General features: G+C 33.6%; 5 protein-coding genes across 5 annotated transcripts; 3 read left to right on the top strand and 2 right to left on the bottom strand.

The window, feature by feature from the left end:
• Positions 1 to 1,462: 1,462 nt before the first annotated feature.
• On the bottom strand, positions 1,463 to 2,809 carry LOC145047048 (uncharacterized). The gene has a single exon (XM_078995294.1). It carries the CDS (start codon positions 2,807 to 2,809, stop codon positions 1,463 to 1,465), a length of 1,347 nt encoding a protein of 448 aa, XP_078851420.1.
• Positions 2,810 to 2,971: 162 nt separating this feature from the next.
• On the bottom strand, positions 2,972 to 4,944 carry LOC145047047 (uncharacterized). The gene is made up of 4 exons (XM_078995292.1): positions 4,899 to 4,944; positions 4,735 to 4,763; positions 4,276 to 4,650; positions 2,972 to 3,757 (listed from the first exon to the last, which is right to left on the bottom strand). The coding sequence occupies exons 1-4, from the start codon at positions 4,942 to 4,944 to the stop codon at positions 2,972 to 2,974; spliced, it is 1,236 nt and encodes a 411-aa protein (XP_078851418.1).
• A 6,070-nt stretch (positions 4,945 to 11,014) lies between these two features.
• Positions 11,015 to 11,812, top strand: LOC145047046 (uncharacterized). Its single transcript, XM_078995291.1, has one exon. The coding sequence runs from the start codon at positions 11,015 to 11,017 to the stop codon at positions 11,810 to 11,812; it is 798 nt and encodes a 265-aa protein (XP_078851417.1).
• Positions 11,813 to 11,974: 162 nt separating this feature from the next.
• LOC145047045 (uncharacterized) lies at positions 11,975 to 13,330 on the top strand. Its single transcript, XM_078995290.1, has one exon. The coding sequence runs from the start codon at positions 11,975 to 11,977 to the stop codon at positions 13,328 to 13,330; it is 1,356 nt and encodes a 451-aa protein (XP_078851416.1).
• Positions 13,331 to 14,749: 1,419 nt separating this feature from the next.
• On the top strand, positions 14,750 to 20,211 carry LOC145047043 (uncharacterized). Its single transcript, XM_078995289.1, has 6 exons — positions 14,750 to 15,493; positions 15,551 to 16,972; positions 19,546 to 19,622; positions 19,747 to 19,831; positions 19,925 to 20,002; positions 20,110 to 20,211. The coding sequence occupies exons 1-6, from the start codon at positions 14,750 to 14,752 to the stop codon at positions 20,209 to 20,211; spliced, it is 2,508 nt and encodes an 835-aa protein (XP_078851415.1).
• The last annotated feature ends 5,606 nt before the right edge of the window (positions 20,212 to 25,817 follow it).

Raw genomic sequence — 25,817 nt, 5'->3', positions numbered from 1 at the left:
ATCTTTATTCGTGCCTTATTAAGAAAAAAAAACACAGAAAAAAGTGTCTACAATTTATGTATAATGTGCATGGTCTTCATTTACCATCACCAGTCACCCCGAATTCAACCATGTGTTGAGGGTATGCATGAGTAAGAGAAGGAATCCGTGGTGATGGTGTTGGCAGAGGAGCACCATCACCATGACCACCAGCAACCTTCTTGGAACCAATACAGGAGCCGCCGCCATTTCCCGTTGAACTACATCCGTTCCCTGGTGTTGGAACAGAGCCTTTCTGTAAAGATGATAAAAACAGATTTCCGGTCTTCATCCAGGTTTCTTCAAATCCTCCATCAAGAAGTCTGCACGCTTCATTCGGTTCAAACGCCATGCAGAATAAAACTAACCATGCGATTACGGCAAACTTTTGGGTTGTTGCTCTCATTTTCTTGTGTTTTTTTCAAACAAAAAGAACCAAAATATGAAGAAATTAAGAAAGTTGATGGTGGGATAAAAAGTTCAAACTTTTTAAGTGTTTGATGAATGATTTGCATGAAGCGGAGAAGGTTATAATTTATAGGGTAAGATAAACACCCCATCCACATGGTTAGACTTTGACTTTGACTCTGATTTCCTGATTAATGCCTTTGATTAGGGTTTCGAATTTGAACAGGTCGTATATGGATAGTAGAACTATGGTTGCAAGTTTAAGACTTTTGATCATATGGTCAACATTAAAATGTTTGACTCCTATACAATTGAAGTTTGGCGAAGAACATATGTAAAATCCATCTTTAATCTTTAATTTTTATGGTCAACATTAAAATGTTTGACTCCTATACAATTGAAGTTCGGCGAAGAAGATATGTAAAATCCATCTTTAATCTTTAATTTTTATGTTTATTGTTTAATTTAAAATCTCTTCATGCACTAATGTACTCAAATCTTAAGGGTTAACACTTTATATATATATATATATATATATATATATATATATATATATATATATATATATATATATATATATATATATATATATATATATATATACACACACACACTAGCCGTTTACCCGCGCTAAGCGCCGGGCGGGAAAAAGTTTCTTTCGAAAGATAGTTTTAATGTGATGATTAGTTTCCTTTAGACGTGACATATTCATTGCGGCCATTTCGTAGACTATTTTGCGTCGAATAGTTCATTTCAACATATAGTTTATTGCTAGGTGCATAGTCATACAATACGACAAAAGTTGAGTCTACATCTCAAGTAATTCATCTAATACTTCATACTTGATTTTACAATATATAAATAACAACAATCTGCAACCATGTAGTTTTGTACATTTATAACATGTCCAATATATAAACTACACCAATCTACAATCATGTTGCTTCATCTGCTAGCCCTGCATGAAACATCAAATAAGCATCTAAGATACATATTTGAAGAAATTGTAAAATAATAAGTTGTTGATTGTACCTTGTTAATCACATAACACTTCTTTGTACACAACATTTGATGTGTAGATTCCATCATTATCAAACGTTTTTTCCGGCTTTACTAATACCTTGGTATTGACACGTGATATTCCTCTGGACAACGCCACATAAAGCTGGCCATGTGAGAATACTGATTCTGGTAGATAAACACCTACATTTGGAATTGTTTGTCCTTGAGATTTATTGATTGTCATAGAGAAACTAAGCTGAATTGGAAACTGCTTTCTCTTAAGTTTGAATGGGAACATCTCATCGTCAGACGGACATAGAGGAATTCTTGGTAAAAACACTCTTTTTCCAGCATGTTGGCCAACAGCTATCTCTGCATCAATGACATTTTGTTGGAAAGCTCGACATATCAATCTGGTGCCATTACATAACCCATTTGAAGGATCGATATTTCGCAAAAGTATTACAGGGCACCCAGTTTTTAACCGAAGATAATGAGGGGGTACACCACTAACATTTAGCGAGTTCAAATATTCCATCGGATATAAGTTATTTTTGTCATCTTCCGCTTCATCAAAACTGTAGTAAAGTTTTTTCTCACCAGAAAATCGTTCGATCAACTTATTATTAATCTCATCAACACTTTCATTTTTAGTTGACCTCGAAATGATAAATTTTGAATCGGCGCCGTTGGATTGTAAAGAAGGAAATATTGCATCAATCAGAGCGTCCACTGATTTAGTTTTATCAGTGTATGGAATGGACATATTATCAGGTATACGAATATAGGACTCGTCCAATGTTTCCTCCTTTCGATCACCGACTCGTAGTAAAAAATCCGAAAACCATGGGTCATTTACCGCTCTCATGTTGATATTTAATCGAAGCCTTTTAACTGAAGCCCATAGAGGTGACATTCGTAAGCTAGAGTTGACAATTTGTGCTCGAGTGCCACGTCTCACGACCGGCAGCACTTGTCTAAAGTCACCTCCCATAACCATTATCTTTCCACCGAAAGGGAGCTTCTCATCTGTGATGTCTTGCATTGTCCGATCAACTGCTTCTACTGCCTGCCTCTTAGCCATTGCTGCTTCATCCCATATGATTACCTTTGCCTCGCGAATTATCTGAGCCTTCCCACTTTGTTTAGTGATCTTGCACATCGAGTTATTATCAAGATTAAGGGGAATTCCAAATCGTGAATGAGCTGTTCTCCCTCTTGGCATCTTGTTAGCCGCAACACCTGACGTGGCAGTTGCAAGTGCAATAAGACCACGGGCACGAATATTGTCCAACAAAGCTTTGTACAAAAATGTCTTTCCAGTTCCACCGGGACCATCTATGAAGAAGACACCTGGAATATTTTGATCCACATGCCTCATTATCTCATCATATGCAAACTTCTTGTCTGGATTGAGAGAGTCCCGCGCATGTAAGTCTTCATATGCCACATTTATAGAGTATTCTTCTTGCACCTCACGATAGCCTCTTGATTGTAAATCGATGTGTGCACTGACATTTGGAAGGTCGTAATCACTAAGCTTTTAACTCATAGATTCTAAGAAGACTCTAATGTCGATGAGGACCATATTTTGCACTCGTTCGGCACATCCATATTGTTTCCTATAATCTTCAGAAAGAGCATCATAGTGGTCGTCCCATAACTTGCGAACATTTCCTGGTTCACAAAAAATCAGCATCGTCGCAAATAACCTTCTAAGTGCGCTGGGAAATTGAAATAAGGAAGCCTCTACAAGACATTGTGATAAATTATCATCCGTCTCTATTAAATCTCTTTCAAGAGCTGCTTTTCGAAATGTAGGGTGTAATACACCATTGGCTGTATATAAATCTTCAAAGCAGGTAGGCCCAGTGATATGACATAGAAGCAGACGTAGGTAGTATCTCTCTCCTTCAGCTGGATTAGCATAAACAAGTCGACCAACCATAGATTTATGTTCCCTGGTCCTCCAACAATGGTTTCCCCGATTCCATGTAAACTGTTTGGGAAAATCCTTATACAAGTATTTTCTCACTTTGGAATCTTCTTTATTCTTATTGAAAAATGCCGTCAACATTGAATTTTTTTCTTTCTCCCTATCAACAATGACTTCCATTCTGTCACCGTCTTTGAACCTAACCAACTGTTGATTCGGGAGATGTATTTGCAAGGCCATCACACAAGGGTGGATTTTTGAAAGAGGAAAGCTAAAAACTCGCCATAATGCCTCGGGAGGGGACACATAACGTGCGTCTTGAAACTTTCGTATCTCATTAATAACAACATTTTCTTGGTCTTTATCAACATGGATAACTTGTTTGTCATGGCCCTTATAAAACATATTTGAAGAGGTACTTCACAGACTTTATACTCGAACAAACCTCAACGTTGATATGACAATTGAACATCATTAACAACTTTGGGTTGTATGGAGCCACCCATCTGTTATCCAATGATGTATTTCTTACAGTCACCTCAATTCGATTATTTCTTCTTCTATATAATGGATATGAGTCCTCTCCTTGTGATGTCTTTTCATTGAATTGCCTAGGATATCTGAAACGACATATTTTTGGCACACCCTGCATACATGGACTTTTTTCTCATAAGCTACCACAAGGATCGTGCATCATGTGACTTTTGACAAGATCATGCATTTCAGGAAACCTTATTGGGTCGGGAATTTCCGCACACACAAGTTTGTCATAATCATCTGGATTATTCATTTTTATATCCACTTGTCATTATTAAGAGGAAATGTGCATGTGGCAATCCACGCTTTTGAAACTCTATCACATACACATACGACCCCACCATACCGATTATATGTCTCTGGAATAACTGTACCTTGAGATCCTCTAACTTAGCATGAAAAACTCTTGCAACAAGGTCCGGTCGATCTTGAGCTGACTGTCCTGGCAATAACTCATCATCGATTTCTTTCCATTTTGGGTTGCACGTCATTGTAAGAAATATATCAGGCCTCCCGTCATCTTGAACTAAAGCCATGTCATCCAGAAATCTCCGTCGCATGTCACGTGGACCTCCAATGAAACTTGCAGGTAACACAACTCTCTGTCCAACCCTACTTGGTTGAGCCTCACCGGCATTAAAGCAATCAACAACGCCCTGGTATAAATCGGCTCGAATTTTGGTTTGGTTCTTTTCAACAAAAACCAAACGTGTAGTCTCAATCTTTATATACGTATCTACTGCAAATTGCTAGAACAATCTCCCTCCCATCAAAATCACATTATCATTCGACCGTATCTGGAACTTGTAACAATAGTACTCCCGCATACTTACAATATTTTTGCCTTTTTTTGAAGTAGATTCTGTGATATCATAATTTATGTGAAAAATATAAATTTAATAGGGTTTGCTTGTATTTCTGTGTGTATATGGTATAAATATTACAATTATTTATGATGTATCAATGTACAAACTCTTCTTAAATGAGACCAGCTAACTGTTGAGTGTTTTGGAAACAGGTTGAACAGTCCCAATGGGTTCCATTCCGTATGACATCAGAAACGGCATGCAACTTTGTGAGCCCGAAATGGCACAACTGATTATGATCGGAGCTTTGGCTTCTGGTCTTGCAAATGCATCTCCAACAGAACAAAGAACTGTTAGCCCTTTCTTTTTCGTTTTATTTAAATGTTGTTTTTGTTGAATTTGGATTGAGGGTAAAAGTGTAAATATGATGTATTTGGTTGTGTGCAGATGTTGGGCATGTATAGGAATGAGTTCAAACGCGATGGTGTTGGTCGTGGGAACTAGGGAACGCAGGCTGACAAGATAACTCAGTATTATTTTACACTTCCCATTTAATTTCTAAATCCCTCAGTTTATACTTTTATATATTATTTGCTTTCAATTAGTAATCATAAATATATTTGTTCACAGGGAGATTGAAGAAGTGGTGGTTGAAGGGGAGAAAAATGTGGGCTCTGATAAACCATTGGCTGAAGAAGAGGCAACAAATGTGAAAAAGGAGAATGCTGCAAGAGTTGACCCATGTTGCTCAATTGGGTAATGATTTTAATAAAACGTTATTGCTTACGTGTTTTTAAAAAAAAATCCAATACAATTTTTTTATCTTTGAAAATGATACCAGTTTTGCGAAATAAAAAAAAATCACAATTTTTAATTATTTTTTAGTAAGTACTACTGATAAAGCAGTTTTTAATTATTTTTGGTATGATTTAAAATATTTTTGGTATGATTTAAAAATTTTTTAGTATTATATTATCTTAATTAAAATATTATAATTTTGGTATGATTTAAAATATTTTTGGTATGACTTATAACAATTATTAAACAGATTTTAAAATTATTTTAGTATATTTTTATAATGTTATTATTTATGGTTAGATCTCAATTTGCTTAATTTAGGAATGATTGTCAGTTTCCGAAATTATATCATAGAATACTTTTTCCACCTATAAATCTAATACGCTTTCTTATATTTTACTCTTACAGCATACAATTCACAAACAAAGAATCAAGAACAAGAAGACTACTTCATTGCATTGCATTGCATTTGTTGACACGAATTCAGGTTCTGTTACTTCTTCACTTTTTCTATCACGTATAACTTGAAGTGTGTATGCTATTTTATTTTTTACTTCTTCTGTTTGAAGTGGTTACTTCTTCTATCACTTATAACCTGAAGTGTGTATGATATTTTAATTTTTACTTTTTTCTGTTTGAGGTGATATATTTCTCTCAAATAATACTTATATATAATATGTATATATGTGTGTATTTATTTATTTGTGACATCCTATATATGTATGGTTTGTATATGTATATGTTGGGACATTGTGTGCTTGTGTATTTGAGTGAATATTGTTTTGAAAACATATCATGTTTTAATTTATGAGTGAATATTGTTTCTAGAATATATCATGTTCTAATTCCATGGATTGAAACTGTCACTTTCCGTATGTACATGAATACAAATATGTTTCTATGTTTTATTTTATTTAGTTAAAGACGATTACATCTATTATAAAGCCTCAAAATATGTTTGTAGAATATAATTTTTATTACCCGAATTTGTTTAACAATACCTAAAGTAAATTACACAAAATTAAAATAATAAAAAAACATATGGAAATTAAATGTATTTAGTTTTTTATTTTTTAAAAAGATAAGTAATAAACAATTGATGCAATTTCCTTTGTTTTAATGCACCAAAAGAAAGTCACAGATTGCAATCAGTTTGCATGTTCTTTTGAAATTAATACAGAACCTTCTTTTTCAATTAAGGCTTGAATTGTTCACTTAATTTTCCACCCTCCGATCCCACTCATCAACGGTTCACTCATTCTACGGCTTCAACTTGCCAAAAAACCAACACCACCAGTTTTTTTCTTCTTTATCAATACTATGTTTACTATATTTTTATTATTATTAATATTATTATTATTCATGGGTTTTAGATACAATTAGACTTTTTTTTATTTGACAAGTTACATTTTTATTAATAAATATTATTTGCCTTAAGATCTGAATTACTAAATATTAAGTTGTAGGATATATAAAGCTATTTTAATATAAATAATGATGTAAATCAATTCTACATCAATCACGTGTGACTTTCTTTTTGTAGAATCATGAATGGTCAAATTTACGTTGATGCATTTTCAATGCTACTAAACTACCATTTGTGGTATGTTTTGACACCCGTTCGTGTTGATTTCATTTGGAGGGACTCAAGAGCAAACAAACTCTTCATGATTCTCATTGATCAAAATGTATGTTTAAAAAACTATTTATATCTTATTTTCATTTTCATAATTTATCATAAGTATTTTCTTTATAAAAATATTACATTTTCTATTAGAGAGAGAAATTGTTAGCAGTTGTTCCACAACAAATGATGCGCTTTATTTATGGAGGGAATCTATTGGGTGGTGTGTTTTCTTTAAACCATTTCCAAGTCGAACCAACGTATGTTGAGTATTCGAGGTATCAAGAATACAGTTTATTACGTGGCGATTTGATGATTAAGATCAGCAATAACACACGATTTAATCGTTTGGCCGATGCTATCATATTATGGTTTCCGGTTTTCCCATTGGTTCCCTCAATAAAAAGTTTAGTAGAGGATCAGACAAAGAGAAAAATGATGATTGGTAAATTTAATAACTTATATATACTTTTAGCATTCTAAAGTTTTTAAAATAATAACAAGTTAATTATCCTTTTAATTATCGCTATTTTTAGATATTGTTGGAAAAATCATCAAAGGGAAGCGAAACTATTCCCGTTACTCTGGTGTACTGACGTTAACTTCTTTCACTTTATATCTCCAAGATGGGCCGTAAGTGTTTATTATTATTATTATTATTATTATTATTATTATTATTATTATTACATTAAAAGAAAATTAGGTGACTTTGGAAATATTTGATTTTAAATATGGGGAGTATAATAAAGATGAAACTACATATAACCGACCGAACACGCCATTAGATTGTGACAACTGTCTATGCGATAAACAGAAAATATATAATATTTGTTTCTCGGGTGAAATTGGTTCATTTGGATTCAAGTAAGTTTTTTCTAGAAAATTATAATGCTTGTAGTGATATTAAAATAACTAAATCAATACATTTTAATAGTTTTTATCTTATTTTCAGTGAACATTTTGATATCAACCAAACTAAGCAACGTAGAGTTCCAACCGAGGATGTCGGAAGCATTTAACATCATAAATATGCCTAGAAGAATTTTTAATTCTGTGTGAGACATTTGGTGGGGTTTTTTTTTAAGTTTTGACAACTTTTATGAGTGCGTTGCTTTTATAGTTGATCTACATTAATGTTAGACATATTGTGACGAATTTTTTCATGTGTGGTTTATTTTTCTTGTGTTGAATTATGAATTGATAAATAATAATTTTTGGATATCTATGGATATTTTCATGTGTTGTTTATTTTGCTATTGTGTTTTTGGATTACAAGTTTTTAGTGTAGTTGGTTATTTAATAAGGGTTGTGTTGGTTTCTGAAACACACACATACATGACTACTAAATCACATGGTCTACATTACAAAATGTTAGATTCTTGATGATATAATATGTGCTTATCCTTAACATTTCCATTATAGTGTTCAATGAGGACCGTAGATAAGGGAAACGAAAACTGTGATGATTCCCAAAACCCGATAGATATAGAAAAAGGTATGTCGTTTACATAAGTATATATTCGCATTTATAATATATGACTATTTATCCAAATAATATATTTGTAGAAAATCGAAAAAGATACAATAGAAACTATTATGCACGAAAAAAGGAAAAAAACAAAATGAGAAGGATAGCTAACGGTGAAGGATGTAGTCAGCCTACAACACTCACAAGTTGCACTACAATGGAGACACACGAAACAAATATCAACGAAGATTCCTCTGTAAGTGTTATAAGTGCTGCTCAGAGGACGAGTACTTATAATAAAGAATATTATCAACGAAGAAAGGAACGAACTATGATGACAAAAAGAAGAGTATACGCCTTTCAGGAGGATCCATATGATTTTGTTTACAAAAATATCCGTATGGAACATCGTATATTAAAGGCTCAAAAGCCTTGTGTTTATTGTGGAGCAAAGCGATTACAATATGAATTCCCTACCTTTTGTTGCATGAGTGGGAAGACAAAACTGGCATACTCCCCTATTCCCACAGAATTGCACCAACTCTTCACAAGCCAAGAGCAGCTAGAAGAAAGCTTCAGGTACAATATAAGGGCGTATAACTCAAACTTTTCTTTCGCATCACTGGGTGTAAAGGTGGATGAAGAATTGGCAAGTATGACATCTGGAGTTTACACTTTTTGTGCGCACGGAACACTCTATCATAATATCGATCAATTAATTTCAAGGGATGGAAAATCGAGGTATTTACAGTTGTATTTTTATGACGGTGAAGCTGAAATATCACAAAGATCCTCCTGGAAGAATGTTGATAGAAGAATCATTCAAAAACTAACACGTATTCTAGCTTCGAATCCGTACGTTAGAACATTTAAACGTCTTTCTGATCTAGGACCGCTTGATAATTATAGAGTGACTCTGAATGCATCGGTGGAACTTGACCAAAGGGTGTACAATAAGCCGACCACATCTGAGGTGTGAATATTAACATTTATCTTTATTCATTTTAAAATTAAATGTGTCATATTTATTATTATACATATCATATTAATCACCCTATTGAACTACACCTTTGCATAGGTTGCTGGTATTTGGGTTGAAGGAAATGACAACATCACTGCATATAAAAGAAGTATTATTGTCTACGGGAGGTCTAACTATAGTACTGAAATTCAACCTCACTTTGGTTGTTATGATCCTTTGTCGTATCCTTTATTATTTCCCAATGGTGAGTCTGGATGGCATCCTAAAATACGAAGATATGGGGTCACCATGGATGAAATTCATAGTGACAATAAAGACAATGATGACGGTTCAAAAGGTACGCCTTTAACATTCCTTTACATATTTAAAACATGTAACAGATATTGCCTTAAATATATGGATATTAAATTTATATTTTTCACATAAATTATGATATCATAGAATCTACTTCAAAAAAAGGCAGAAATACTGTAAGTATGCGGGAGTACTATTGTTACAAGTTCCAGATACGGTTGAATGATAATGTGATTTTGATGGGAGGGAGATTGTTCCAGCAATTTGCAGTAGATACGTATATAAAGATTGAGACTAGACGTTTGGTTTTTGTTGAAAAGAACCAAACCAAAATTCGAGCCGATTTATACCAGGGCGTTGTTGATTGCTTTAATGCCGGTGAGGCTCAACCAAGTAGGGTTGGACAGAGAGTTGTGTTACCTGCAAGTTTCATTGGAGGTCCACGTGACATGCGACGGAGATTTCTGGATGCCATGGCTTTAGTTCAAGATGACGGGAGGCCTGATATATTTCTTACAATGACGTGCAACCCAAAATGGAAAGAAATCGATGATGAGTTATTGCCAGGACAGTCAGCTCAAGATCGACCGGACCTTGTTGCAAGAGTTTTTCATGCTAAGTTAGAGGATCTCAAGGTACAGTTATTCCAGAGACATATAATCGGTGTGGTGGGGTCGTATGTGTATGTGATAGAGTTTCAAAAGCGTGGATTGCCACATGCACATTTCCTCTTAATAATGACAAGTGGATATAAAAATGAATAATCCAGATGATTATGACAAACTTGTGTGTGCGGAAATTCCCGACCCAATAAGGTTTCCTGAAATGCATGATCTTGTCAAAAGTCACATGATGCACGATCCTTGTGGTAGCTTATGAGAAAAAAGTCCATGTATGCAGGGTGTGCCAAAAATATGTCGTTTCAGATATCCTAGGCAATTCAATGAAAAGACATCACAAGGAGAGGACTCATATCCATTATATAGAAGAAGAAATAATCGAATTGAGGTGACTGTAAGAAATACATCATTGGATAACAGATGGGTGGCTCCATACAACCCAAAGTTGTTAATGATGTTCAATTGTCATATCAACGTTGAGGTTTGTTCGAGTATAAAGTCTGTGAAGTACCTCTTCAAATATGTTTTATAAGGGCCATGACAAACAAGTTATCCATGTTGATAAAGACCAAGAAAATGTTGTTATTAATGAGATACGAAAGTTTCAAGACGCACGTTATGTGTCCCCTCCCGAGGCATTATGGCGAGTTTTTAGCTTTCCTCTTTCAAAAATCCACCCTTGTGTGATGGCCTTGCAAATACATCTCCCGAATCAACAGTTGGTTAGGTTCAAAGACGGTGACAGAATGGAAGACATTGTTGATAGGGAGAAAGAAAAAAATTCAATGTTGACGGCATTTTTCAATAAGAATAAAGAAGATTCCAAAGTGAGAAAATACTTGTATAAGGATTTTCCCAAACAGTTTACATGGAATCGGGGAAACCATTGTTGGAGGACCAGGGAACATAAATCTATGGTTGGTCGACTTGTTTATGCTAATCCAGCTGAAGGAGAGAGATACTACCTACGTCTGCTTCTATGTCATATCACTGGGCCTACCTGCTTTGAAGATTTATATACAGCCAATGGTGTATTACACCCTACATTTCGAAAAGCAGCTCTTGAAAGAGATTTAATAGAGACGGATGATAATTTATCACAATGTCTTGTAGAGGCTTCCTTATTTCAATTTCCCAGCGCACTTAGAAGGTTATTTGCGACGATGCTGATTTTTTGTGAACCAGGAAATGTTCGCAAGTTATGGGACGACCACTATGATGCTCTTTCTGAAGATTATAGGAAACAATATGGATGTGCCGAACGAGTGCAAAATATGGTCCTCATCGACATTAGAGTCTTCTTAGAATCTATGAGTTAAAAGCTTAGTGATTACGACCTTCCAAATGTTAGTGCACACATCGATTTACAATCAAGAGGCTATCGTGAGGTGCAAGAAGAATACTCTATAAATGTGGCATATGAAGACTTACATGCGCGGGACTCTCTCAATCCAGACCAGAAGTTTGCATATGATGAGATAATGAGGCATGTGGATCAAAAAATTCCAGGTGTCTTCTTCATAGATGGTCCCGGTAGAACTGGAAAGACATTTTTGTACAAAGCTTTGTTGGCCAATATTCGTGCCCGTGGTCTTATTGCACTTGCAACTGCCACGTCAGGTGTTGCGGCTAACAACATGCCAGGAGGGAGAACAGCTCATTCACGATTTGGAATTCCCCTTAATCTTGATAATAACTCGATGTGCAAGATCACTAAACAAAGTGGGAAGGCTCAGATACTTCGCGAGGCAAAGGTAATCATATGGGATGAAGCAGCAATGGCTAAGAGGCAGGCAGTAGAAGCAGTTGATCGGATAATGCAAGACATCACAGATGAGAAGCTCCCTTTCGGTGGAAAGATAATGGTTATGGGAGGTGACTTTAGACAAGTGCTTCCGGTCATGAGACGTGGCACTCGAGCACAAATTGTCGACTCTAGCTTACGAATGTCACCTCTATGGGCTTCAGTTAAAAGGCTTCGATTAAATATCAACATGAGAGCGGTAAATGACCCATGGTTTTCGGATTTTTTACTACGAGTCGGTGATGGAAAGGAGGAAACATTGGACGAGTCCTATATTCGTATACCTGATAACATGTCCATTCCATACACTGATAAAACTAAATCAGTGGACGCTCTGATTGATGCAATATTTCCTTCTTTGCAATCCAACGGTGCCGATTTAAAATTTATCATTTCGAGGGCGATATTGTCAACTAAAAATGAAAGTGTTGATGAGATTAATAATAAGTTGATCGAACGATTTTCTGGTGAGCAAAAACTTTACTACAGTTTTGATGAAGTGGAAGATGACAAAAATAACTTATATCCGATGGAATATTTGAACTCGCTAAATGTTAGTGGTGTACCCCCTCATTATCTTCGGTTAAAAACTGGGTGCCCTGTAATACTTTTGCGAAATATCGATCCTTCAAATGGGTTATGTAATGGCACCAGATTGATATGTCGAGCTTTCCAACAAAATGTCATTGATGCAGAGATAGCTGTTGGCCAACATGCTGGAAAAAGAGTGTTTTTACCAAGAATTCCTCTATGTCCGTCTGACGATGAGATGTTCCCATTCAAACTTAAGAGAAAGCAGTTTCCAATTCAGCTTAGTTTCTCTATGACAATCAATAAATCTCAGGGACAAACAATTCCAAATGTAGGTGTTTATCTACCAGAATCAGTATTCTCACATGGCCAGCTTTATGTGGCGTTGTCCAGAGGAATATCACGTGTCAATACCAAGGTATTAGTAAAGCCGGAAAAAACGTTTGATAATGATGGAATCTACACATCAAATGTTGTGTACAAAGAAGTGTTATGTGATTAACAAGGTACAATCAACAACTTATTATTTTACAATTTCTTCAAATATGTATCTTAGATGCTTATTTGATGTTTCATGCAGGGCTAGCAGATGAAGCAACATGATTGCAGATTGGTGTAGTTTATATATTGGACATGTTATAAATGTACAAAACTACATGGTTGCAGATTGTTGTTATTTATATATTGTAAAATCAAGTATGAAGTATTAGATGAATTACTTGAGATGTAGACTCAACTTTTGTCGTATTGTATGACTATGCACCTAGCAATAAACTATATGTTGAAATGAACTATTCGACGCAAAATAGTCTACCAAATGGCCGCAATGAATATGTCACGTCTAAAGGAAACTAATCATCACATTAAAACTATCTTTCGAAAGAAACTTTTTCCCGCCCGGCGCTTAGCGCGGGTAAACGGCTAGTGTGTGTGTATATATATATATATATATATATATATATATATATATATATGTTCAGGTTAATTTGAGACCATTCTGATTTTGTGAGACCGTGAGATTAAATCTAAAAGTAATTTTAAAATGCAAAAAAAATGGAAAAATCCAAAAATTCTTTTTTTAAACATTATTTTCGGAACTTGAATTAACTAAAAAAACTAAAAATAAAATTAAAAAAAATAAAAAAAAAAATCTCGTTTTTTTTTTTTTTGAAAAATACGTGAAATATTCTAAATAGAATATTATACTGACATATTCTAAAAAATAATTTTAAAATGCAAAATAAATGGAAAAATCTAAAAATTCTTTTTTTAAATATTAATTTCGGAACTTGAATTAACTAAAAATAAACAAAAATAAACAAAAAATCGATGATGAGTTATTGCCAGGACAGTCAACTCAAGATCGACCGGACCTTGTTGCAAGAGTTTTTCATGCTAAGTTAGAGGATCTCAAGGTACAGTTATTCCAGAGACATATAATCGGTATGGTGGGGTCGTATGTGTATGTGATAGAGTTTCAAAAGCGTGGATTGCCACATGCACATTTCCTCTTAATAATGACAAGTGGATATAAAAATGAATAATCCAGATGATTATGACAAACTTGTGTGTGCGGAAATTCCCGACCCAATAAGGTTTCCTGAAATGCATGATCTTGTCAAAAGTCACATGATGCACGATCCTTGTGGTAGCTTATGAGAAAAAAGTCCATGTATGCAGGGTGTGCCAAAAATATGTCGTTTCAGATATCCTAGGCAATTCAATGAAAAGACATCACAAGGAGAGGACTCATATCCATTATATAGAAGAAGAAATAATCGAATTGAGGTGACTGTAAGAAATACATCATTGGATAACAGATGGGTGGCTCCATACAACCCAAAGTTGTTAATGATGTTCAATTGTCATATCAACGTTGAGGTTTGTTCGAGTATAAAGTCTGTGAAGTACCTCTTCAAATATGTTTTATAAGGGCCATGACAAACAAGTTATCCATGTTGATAAAGACCAAGAAAATGTTGTTATTAATGAGATACGAAAGTTTCAAGACGCACGTTATGTGTCCCCTCCCGAGGCATTATGGCGAGTTTTTAGCTTTCCTCTTTCAAAAATCCACCCTTGTGTGATGGCCTTGCAAATACATCTCCCGAATCAACAGTTGGTTAGGTTCAAAGACGGTGACAGAATGGAAGACATTGTTGATAGGGAGAAAGAAAAAAATTCAATGTTGACGGCATTTTTCAATAAGAATAAAGAAGATTCCAAAGTGAGAAAATACTTGTATAAGGATTTTCCCAAACAGTTTACATGGAATCGGGGAAACCATTGTTGGAGGACCAGGGAACATAAATCTATGGTTGGTCGACTTGTTTATGCTAATCCAGCTGAAGGAGAGAGATACTACCTACGTCTGCTTCTATGTCATATCACTGGGCCTACCTGCTTTGAAGATTTATATACAGCCAATGGTGTATTACACCCTACATTTCGAAAAGCAGCTCTTGAAAGAGATTTAATAGAGACGGATGATAATTTATCACAATGTCTTGTAGAGGCTTCCTTATTTCAATTTCCCAGCGCACTTAGAAGGTTATTTGCGACGATGCTGATTTTTTGTGAACCAGGAAATGTTCGCAAGTTATGGGACGACCACTATGATGCTCTTTCTGAAGATTATAGGAAACAATATGGATGTGCCGAACGAGTGCAAAATATGGTCCTCATCGACATTAGAGTCTTCTTAGAATCTATGAGTTAAAAGCTTAGTGATTACGACCTTCCAAATGTCAGTGCACACATCGATTTACAATCAAGAGGCTATCGTGAGGTGCAAGAAGAATACTCTATAAATGTGGCATATGAAGACTTACATGCGCGGGACTCTCTCAATCCAGACAAGAAGTTTGCATATGATGAGATAATGAGGCATGTGGATCAAAATATTCCAGGTGTCTTCTTCATAGATGGTCCCGGTGGAACTGGAAAGACATTTTTGTACAAAGCTTTGTTGGACAATATTCGTGCCCGTGGTCTTATTGCACTTGCAACTGCCACGTCAGGTGTTGCGGCTAACAAGATGCCAAGAGGGAGAACAGCTCATTCACGATTTGGAATTCCCCTTAATCTTGATAATAACTCGATGTGCAAGATCACTAAACAAAGTGGGAAGGCTCAGATAATTCGCGAGGCAAAGGTAATCATATGGGATGAAGCAGCAATGGCTAAGAGGCAGGCAGTAGAAGCAGTTGATCGGACAATGCAAGACATCACAGATGAGAAGCTCCCTTTCGGTGGAAAGATAATGGTTATGGGAGGTGACTTTAGACAAGTGCTGCCGGTCGTGAGACGTGGCACTCGAGCACAAATTGTCAACTCTAGCTTACGAATGTCACCTCTATGGGCTTCAGTTAAAAGGCTTCGATTAAATATCAACATGAGAGCGGTAAATGACCCATGGTTTTCGGATTTTTTACTACGAGTCGGTGATCGAAAGGAGGAAACATTGGACGAGTCCTATATTCGTATACCTGATAATATGTCCATTCCATACACTGATAAAACTAAATCAGTGGACGCTCTGATTGATGCAATATTTCCTTCTTTACAATCCAACGGCGCCGATTCAAAATTTATCATTTCGAGGTCAACTAAAAATGAAAGTGTTGATGAGATTAATAATAAGTTGATCGAACGATTTTCTGGTGAGAAAAAACTTTACTACAGTTTTGATGAAGCGGAAGATGACAAAAATAACTTATATCCGATGGAATATTTGAACTCGCTAAATGTTAGTGGTGTACCCCCTCATTATCTTCGGTTAAAAACTGGGTGCCCTGTAATACTTTTGCGAAATATCGATCCTTCAAATGGGTTATGTAATGGCACCAGATTGATATGTCGAGCTTTCCAACAAAATGTCATTGATGCAGAGATAGCTGTTGGCCAACATGCTGGAAAAAGAGTGTTTTTACCAAGAATTCCTCTATGTCCGTCTGACGATGAGATGTTCCCATTCAAACTTAAGAGAAAGCAGTTTCCAATTCAGCTTAGTTTCTCTATGACAATCAATAAATCTCAGGGACAAACAATTCCAAATGTAGGTGTTTATCTACCAGAATCAGTATTCTCACATGGCCAGCTTTATGTGGCGTTATCCAGAGGAATATCACGTGTCAATACCAAGGTATTAGTAAAGCCGGAAAAAACGTTTGATAATGATGGAATCTACACATCAAATGTTGTGTACAAAGAAGTGTTATGTGATTAACAAGGTACAATCAACAACTTATTATTTTACAATTTCTTCAAATATGTATCTTAGATGCTTATTTGATGTTTCATGCAGGGCTAGCAGATGAAGCAACATGATTGCAGATTGGTGTAGTTTATATATTGGACATGTTATAAATGTACAAAACTACATGGTTGCAGATTGTTGTTATTTATATATTGTAAAATCAAGTATGAAGTATTAGATGAATTACTTGAGATGTAGACTCAACTTTTGTCGTATTGTATGACTATGCACCTAGCAATAAACTATATGTTGAAATGAACTATTCGACGCAAAATAGTCTACCAAATGGCCGCAATGAATATGTCACGTCTAAAGGAAACTAATCATCACATTAAAACTATCTTTCGAAAGAAACTTTTTCCCGCCCGGCGCTTAGCGCGGGTAAACGGCTAGTGTGTGTGTATATATATATATATATATATATATATATATATATATATATATATATATATATATATATATATATATATATATGTTCAGGTTAATTTGAGACCATTCTGATTTTGTGAGACCGTGAGATTAAATCTAAAAATAATTTTAAAATGCAAAAAAAATGGAAAAATCCAAAAATTCTTTTTTTAAACATTATTTTCGGAACTTGAATTAACTAAAAAAACTAAAAATAAAATTAAAAAAAATAAAAAAAAAATCTCGTTTTTTTTTTTTTTGAAAAATACGTGAAATATTCTAAATAGAATATTATACTGACATATTCTAAAAAATAATTTTAAAATGCAAAATAAATGGAAAAATCTAAAAATTCTTTTTTTAAATATTAATTTCGGAACTTGAATTAACTAAAAATAAACAAAAATAAACAAAAAAAAATTGTATTTGTTTTTTTAAAATACGTGAAATATTCTAAATAGAATATTACACTGTACATATTCTAAAAATAATTTTAAAATGCAAAATAAATGGAAAAATCAAAAAATTCTTTTTTTAAATATTATTTTCGGAACTTGAATTAACTAAAAAAATTTTAAAAAAAATAAAAAAAAAATAAAAAAAATTCGTCTCACGGTCTCACAAAATTAGGCCGTCTCACATGAACCTAACCCTCTATATGTTCATATATATATATATATATATATATATATATATATATATATATATATATATATATATATATATATATATATATATATATATAGGGTAAAGTGAATATACCTAACAACCTTATATAAGCTTAGGTACCTAACCTAATCAAACTACGTCATTTTGCATTAAATTTTCATTGCAATCATCCAAGATTCTTAAACTTCATCCCTAAACTTGATTTACTTCAAAAAAAAATTGGAAATTCATCATTATATTTCTCCTACATCCTTTCATTTGTAGCGGTAGGATATGAAGCCCATCACGTGGTGTTCGATAGAAAGACATGATGTAAAAGAAAGATATTTGTGAAAGTCTAAAGATTTTGGAAGTAATCAAGTTATGGGGTTGAAGTTTAAGAACCTTAGGCAATTACAATGTAAATATGATACAAACCGATGTAGTATTATGGAGTTAGGTACCTAAGCTTATATAAGGTTGTTAGGTATATTCACTTTACCCATATATATATATATATATATATATATATATATATATATATATATATATATATATATATAGAGAGAGAGAGAGAGAGAGAGAGGAGGGATGATCATTTGAAAACTCATAGTTTCCCGATAACCCGATAACTAAAAGTGAAACGTTTGATAAAAAAAAAAAGATAGTCATGATGCATTGTGATATTTTTGTAAATACATAGACAAAATAAGACATGGGAATATGATTTTAAAATGAATCAATGGACATTTTAGGAATAAAATAATTATTTTAATTCCCCCGATTAAATCTCTCTCTCTCTCTCTCTCTCTTTCTCTCTCTCTCTCTTCTTCTTCACCGAATCACCCCTCTTCCCTGGATCGACCTCAATCATTGATTTCTTCCGTGATTTCCACCGCCTAACGTCGTTACCGTAGATCTGGAAACAAAATCCATTTCATTGATCCATTATATCAATAAATCGATCTCCAATGATTGATAGATTGAACTACATGATGGTTGCTTCCTTCTTCCCTCTCGGAGTTCCGTGCCCTAATAAATCAACCAGAGGTGCCATCGGTCCAGACCTCCTGATTCAGAGGTTCGATCGGTGTCGACGTTGTTCAAGTCTTCGATGAATTTCTTCAATTGTGTTTCTATTTTAGTGAGATCAGGTCTCGCTTCACTACTTGGACATTTTAGCAAATTATAGGTCTCTCTTCTCGGGTAAATTAACCTAATAATATAGAGTTCGATGTTTGAGATTGGAATCAGAGCTCCTTTTTGTTAGAGGTTCCTAAACTAGATTCTGATTTCCGACTTCATGTTTAATAGTGCTTGCATTTGATTCTTCTTAACATTCAAATTTCTAATTCAATTCGATTTGAATGTTAACAATGTTTACCTTTTTTATTGTTTTGTAGATTACTGCAGATGGTGAAATAATCGGACTTCATCATTTTAAGCCTATCAGCCCTTTAGGAAGTGGAGATACCGGAAGGTATATAGTCTGAATGTGTTCATTGACGTTTCCAATTTCTATCATAAATTTATAATCAATTTGTTTCCAATTTTATAGAGTTGGGGTTTATATTTTCTATGAATAATTGAATTCTTGATTGTAGTGTTCATTTGGTTGAGCTAAAAGATAGTGGTGAACTTTTTGCCATGAAAGCAATGGATAAAGCAGTAATGATAAACAGAAACAAGGTATGTTTATAAAAAATAATATTCTTTATTTTTTATTATGATTTAGAATTTGTATAGTTTTTGAAACTTAGATTTTTGTTATTTAAATTTCAGGTTCATAGAGCTTGTATCGAAAAGGAAATAATGCTATTGGATCACCCTTTCCTCCCAACACTATACACATCTTTTGAGGTTTCAATTTAATATTTTAAATAATTTGTTAGTATTTACTTTAATTTGTAATTAGGTTTTGATTATTATAATTTGTAAATATATACTAACATGTTTCATCTTGTCAGACTCCAACACATGTCTATTTGATAACAAACTTTTGCCCTATAGGGGAATTATTTGCTCTGTTTGACAAACAGTCTCTAAAATTATTCAAAGAAGAATCTTAAACACCCATGCACATGGTGATAAAACACTTACTCAAGGCTTAAAGGTATCAAAAATTCTTACGAACTATTTTTTACAATTGTTAAATAAAAACATATTTTTTATTATTCAAATTGCAAAATGTTAAATTATGGATGTCGCTTAAATTGTTAATTTTTATGAAACATGTATAAAAATGAGCATTTTTGTACTTTATAAATAGGTTTGAAGTTTTTTAAACTTAAATTTCACACTTAATTTTTTTGTTCGTTAGATTTTGAAGTAAACATTAATAACAAGCCATTTGCATGATAGGTTTGTTATTTCAATATTTTAAATATGGTAATGAAAATAATGCTACTAGTCTAGTAAGCTATTTTTTTTAATTAAAAACAAAATATAACTTGCAACCTTTTTATTGTTTTACTTTTAACTAAAAAAAAGTTTGGAATTTTGTTAAAAATTAGGACTTAATGGGAATTAAAAAAAGCTTTCTTTCCCTGGCTTTTTGTATTATTGTATTAAGTTCTTTTTGAATAAAAGTCATAACGACCCACATATCTATCTTATGGAATTAAGTTTGGTTCTCATTAAGTCAATTAAGTAAAAAAAATAAAATAAAAAAGACTCATATATAACTTATCAAATATACTTATTGAAGGGTTTTGATCATTCTAATAGTCCTAAGGTGTACATGCAACACTAGAAACCTTGGATCTATGTTTTACTAAGATACATGCAAAAATAATTTTCCAAGGTTCTTAACTTTACTAGCATGGCATGGGGAACTTTAAAATATAAATGCTAGTAGAAGAACATACATTTTAGTTGTTTGGATTCCTTGAGAACCTTGTGAGCCTAGCACCTCAAGTGTGATGCCTCAAATGTCTCACACAACACCTCAACACTTAGAATAACTTTGAGAGAAGATCACTTACACTCAAAATCGGCTAGCCCTCTATTACTTGCTTGTAGTGCTGATTTTAGTCATCCATAGGGTCTTTATATAGTTGTGTCACAAGTAGGGTTACACCATGTAAACCCTAATTGTCATGGCTTTTCACATTCCATGATCCATAGGTTTGTAACCTTCATGGACTATACATGGAGCACCTTATGGGTTTTAACCCAATCCATACAAACCATGGATCAGTAGCCCAACCATACAAGAGTAAATGATTTACACAATCAACCCCAAATATTTAATTAGTATCCTTTTGATCACTTAATTATTTCCAAATTAATTCTTAGATCAATACTAATTAAATAATATTATTAATATATTAGAACTTATAATATATTAATAATTCGTAAGTGTCATTTCTCTCATTTAGTCTATCCAAGTTTTGCAATGCCATGCAACCCAAATTGACCATGCCAACCGGGTCAAGTACATTCCAGAAATAGTTATGAACTTAGACACTTGATCCAACAGCCTCCCACTTGGATAAGTCTATTAACTATTATTGCAAGTACGACTCCAAAACCTAACTAGTAATTGTAGCTCTTAAAAGTCGTTGTCGAACTCTCACCTAGTCAATGACGCGTCCATTAGATAAGGAATCATATATTTCTCCATTCTAGATATTCTATGGACTGAGACATGGATAATACTTATTCTCTCAGTCCATCTGTTGTTTCCCGATTTCCGATTTATGACGACCGACTAATTGAACAAATCAAATTAGTCCAAGCTCGGTCGAACGCTTAGGGTTGTCATCACTAAATCATCGAGGGGACCACAAATATCGCTTTTATCCCTCCAAGGGTAAAAGGAATGGATAAACTTTGACTCATATGCTTGCTCTATTTACTCATCAAATCACACACAACAATGTGTTTTATAACAACAAGTTACTGGTGCGTTTTCACATTATCAATGTGCAACCGACTTGTAAACTGCAACTCATATTTCTCCGTTTCAAGAATATAAGATATTATCGTCTCATGATCACTCGTGATAAAATCCATGAAGTGATACAAATGAGTGTGGGTTTAATCCAATACTCGAATCTTATTCCAGGAGCACTCATGAATACTGTAGCTATGTCTAAACACCTAGACAAACTAGAGGCCCATTCATGACAGTCTTGCCTCAATACCTACTTCCAAAGTATGATTGATTGTGGATGGTTTGAATAACCTAGTTATTTGGGAAGTCAAAACATGCAAAGTGAAACACAAGAATACTACTAATCATATACGGCTCCAAAACTTTTGAGTATCATATTGATTACTCATTATTCATTGTATAATGTTTCGAATAATCAAGTTAATACTTGAATTAAAACAATAGTTGTCCCATGCTCGAAGCATGCACACTATGTTTACCTATGGTCCTTTCTTTTTTATATAGATCGATTGACAACATTTAAATGATGCTCATTTCATAATTCCAAATCCTTATGATAAATGTAAGAATACAAGATTCTTTGCCATTTATTGAAATATGTTAGACTCTAAACTTATATGCAATTTTCCTTTTGTAATGACTATGCACAAAAGTTACAAAGACTCGGCAACAGACACTACAAAGTATTCGAATTGAGAGCAATTCCATGAAAATGAAGTCTCACATTCAAATTATATTCCTTTGAACATCCTTCTTGTATTAAGTTTTCTAATCTTACACAAATTTAATGAATAACTTCCATCTATGGAAACATTTCCATATTCCCATTTTGACTATCACTTTTAAACAAGAGTTGCCTCTTTTTAGAATATGTCAATATGGTCCTTCCAAAATTTACACTATACTTCCAACTATCCATGAGCAACCAATCTTTAGTAAACCTCAGATTATCCTTGACAATTGCTTAATCATTTTAGTCATATACAGTTCTGGTTCTCTTCCCTCTTAATGCCCTAGGCATTTAGAAAATTTAGAACACATAGAAATATTGTAGCATATGCAATCGATCCTATACCCGAAGCATATGGAATATGGTTCATAATGTCTCACATAAAGACATGATACTTGACCAGTCTTTTGCTATAATGTTTCTATTTGTCGTGTTCTCACAATTCAGACTATGAAAAGGGATGTCGTAATCATAATCGAATTTTGAGAACACAATTAACATTTCCATATATAGAAATTCCTTATATTGAACCATTCTAACATAACATTTATATATATACTTGACTAAATTTGATTAAAATCTCATTCTATGCTTTTAGAATTGGAATGAAGTATAATTTCCTCTCCCTTAATTATAACAAAACAACTTTTCAAATCCTACAACTTTGTAAATTGAAACTTTTGTTTTCTATAATTAACATTGCTAACTTGCAATACTTAACATAATAATAATGCTCCCACTAACAAGAAAATTATATACTTATTAGCATAACACTTATGCTCCCACTAGATTTGACATGTATTCAGAAATCAGTTGGACTTCTAGAAATCAATTCACTTCTAGAAATCAACTGAATTTCATTCCCAAAGTTCAGATTTCTGATACAAGATGCTTCAATAAGACTTTATCAAAAACATACACATTTCCTTAGATAGCTCACATGTGTGTCTAAACAATTATGAAGAGGGATGCCGTAATCATAATGTTTAGACCTTTTTCCATTTCTCATAATTTGAACAATGAAGATGGATGTCGTAATCATAACCAAATTTGAGAAATGCAAATATCACAATTGTTAACTATTTAAAATCTACCTAATGAAAGCCTTTCTACACCATCATTTCATGAATCCAAGAGAAACCTTATGACACTTAGATTTTTATGGTGTATGTGTTCCTATCCATGTGAATTTGTCAAAACCATAATCATAAGACAAGGTTAGTGACAAAACCAAGCTCATATGGACTGAACATATTCAATCTTAATTTATTGCCACCTGGCAACACAAGGGCCTACCATTTCTTCCGAGTTGTTATGCAAACATTTGAGAGCTCATAGAACTTACAAGCATAGTCAACTTCAACTAGAATAAGCACAAAAATCAGAATATGTCAACACGGTAGGTTACAAACCTCAAATCGTGTGCTAGTGATAAACAATAGGTTTTATTCTTGATTAGTTCTTGAAACTTTTCAATATCTTTAAGACTCCCACCAACCTCTTGACATATAAGATTCTCTTTGTCAAGAACGATTCCTTAACAAAATAAATATTCAAGAGTTAGTGCGGATTCTTATCAAGATAAACACTTCACACAGTTGGTCTTAGTTGGTCTTTGTTTTATCCAAAACATCACACCTTACCAATTTCAAATGTACTAGAGTAGAAGACATGTTACTCTACATTTAACAAGTGTTATATACCTTCTAAAGATTATGTCACTCAAGTTACAATCTTAGAGTATATCTTTAAGACTTGTTTTGGAACGAAGTATGATTCACCTTTTGATTTAACCATTTCAACAATTCACAATTCCTCTTCTTAGCGATACAAGTGCACTAAGATGTCCTTAGAGGATCAATTGTGATATGGTTTCATAATCACTAAGATAATCATAAAACATGATACTTCAAGTGCTCTCCCATCTTTTCAGATTGGAGAGACTTTTATCTTGCTGCCTATTTTGATTCTTCTTATTCGTTCTGGTACACATTGGAACTTTTCCAATGTTTTAGAATTACACTTAAACCTGTAAGGATAACCATATTTACTAAACTTTAGTAAATCATGACGAATAGTCTTATCGATCTTTGTGGTAGACATGACCAGCGCACAACCAACTGTACCCGATCCCCTAGTCCTTCACTTGACTCGCATATGAATGCGAACAAGGAATTAGTCTTAATTTCCTAAAGATGAAAATTCTCATTTATCATACAATACAAGTTGCATGATTCCAAGTTTCTATCCAACTGAAACTTGGGTGATTAGAATCTTTCCTTATTTGGTAAATTATGACACTACTCCAAATGAAAGAATAAAATCCATTTTCCAATATTGCTATCAATGGAGTCATATAAACAATAATTTTCACAGATGTCATTGTAAGAAAACTTAAATAAGATAAAATAAAAAAAACCATTTTCTATATTTATAAAATATTTTGCAGAAAAACTTTTCCTTACAGTACAATGAAAAACATGTTATCTATCCCTAAGCAATCTATCATGACTTTTAAGAAGTAGCTCAAACTTTTGATCATCAAACCATGTGATCGAATACCATCTCTTCACGATCATAATCAACTTACTCTTTCTTTAAGCTTCCTTTCTTTTCTTCGATTCTTCAAAACATCAAAATGTAATTACATCATGTTTTAAGAATTTCCAAATATGAACTTAATAAAGTTATATAGTGGACTTTACCTGAAGTAAAGTCAAACATTTTGAATTTTATCTTCCTTATGAACTTTCAGGTAAATAGGGAAGCTTTGCAACCAAAGTCCCTTTATTAGCAAAAGAAACATATGGATTCTTTGGAAATGGTACACGAGATTATCTCAGACTTGGCCTTTCTCTTTACCGTTGGGTCAAATGACTTAACCATGGCGATCCTTTTCCATTGGGAAGAGAAAGCGTTTTTAGATTTCCAATGTTACCATTGTCATTGTCCATGGAAGTTTAGGAAGTAGATCTTCCAATCAAATTTGATTTACCAGTGCTCCAAATCATTGTTGATTCGGCAGCAACAAGCAAATAGGTAAGATC

The sequence above is a fragment of the Lactuca saligna genome, chromosome 5 (genome assembly GCF_052625555.1).
Source record: "Lactuca saligna cultivar CGN05327 chromosome 5, ASM5262555v1, whole genome shotgun sequence".
Lineage (NCBI taxonomy): Eukaryota > Viridiplantae > Streptophyta > Magnoliopsida > Asterales > Asteraceae > Lactuca > Lactuca saligna.
This window is presented reverse-complemented; position numbering and strand designations above follow the sequence as displayed.

Excerpts from the sequence above, each read along its gene's own strand:
- LOC145047045 (XM_078995290.1), top strand. The coding sequence starts at position 11,975 with ATGAGGCATGTGGATCAAAAAATTCCAGGTGTCTTCTTCATAGATGGT.
- LOC145047043 (XM_078995289.1), top strand. The coding sequence starts at position 14,750 with ATGTTTTATAAGGGCCATGACAAACAAGTTATCCATGTTGATAAAGAC. Across the intron at positions 15,494-15,550 it reads AATATGGATGTGCCGAACGA|CTTAGTGATTACGACCTTCC; the intron begins GTGCAAAATATG and ends ATGAGTTAAAAG. Across the intron at positions 20,003-20,109 it reads CACTATACACATCTTTTGAG|ACTCCAACACATGTCTATTT; the intron begins GTTTCAATTTAA and ends TCATCTTGTCAG.
- LOC145047048 (XM_078995294.1), bottom strand. The coding sequence starts at position 2,809 with ATGAGGCATGTGGATCAAAATATTCCAGGTGTCTTCTTCATAGATGGT.
- LOC145047046 (XM_078995291.1), top strand. The coding sequence starts at position 11,015 with ATGTTTTATAAGGGCCATGACAAACAAGTTATCCATGTTGATAAAGAC.
- LOC145047047 (XM_078995292.1), bottom strand. The coding sequence starts at position 4,944 with ATGGAACCCATTGGGACTGTTCAACCTGTTTCCAAAACACTCAACA. Across the intron at positions 4,764-4,898 it reads TGTTTCCAAAACACTCAACA|AATCTACTTCAAAAAAAGGC; the intron begins GTTAGCTGGTCT and ends ATGATATCACAG. Across the intron at positions 4,651-4,734 it reads CAAAAAAAGGCAAAAATATT|CAATTTGCAGTAGATACGTA; the intron begins GTAAGTATGCGG and ends AGATTGTTCTAG.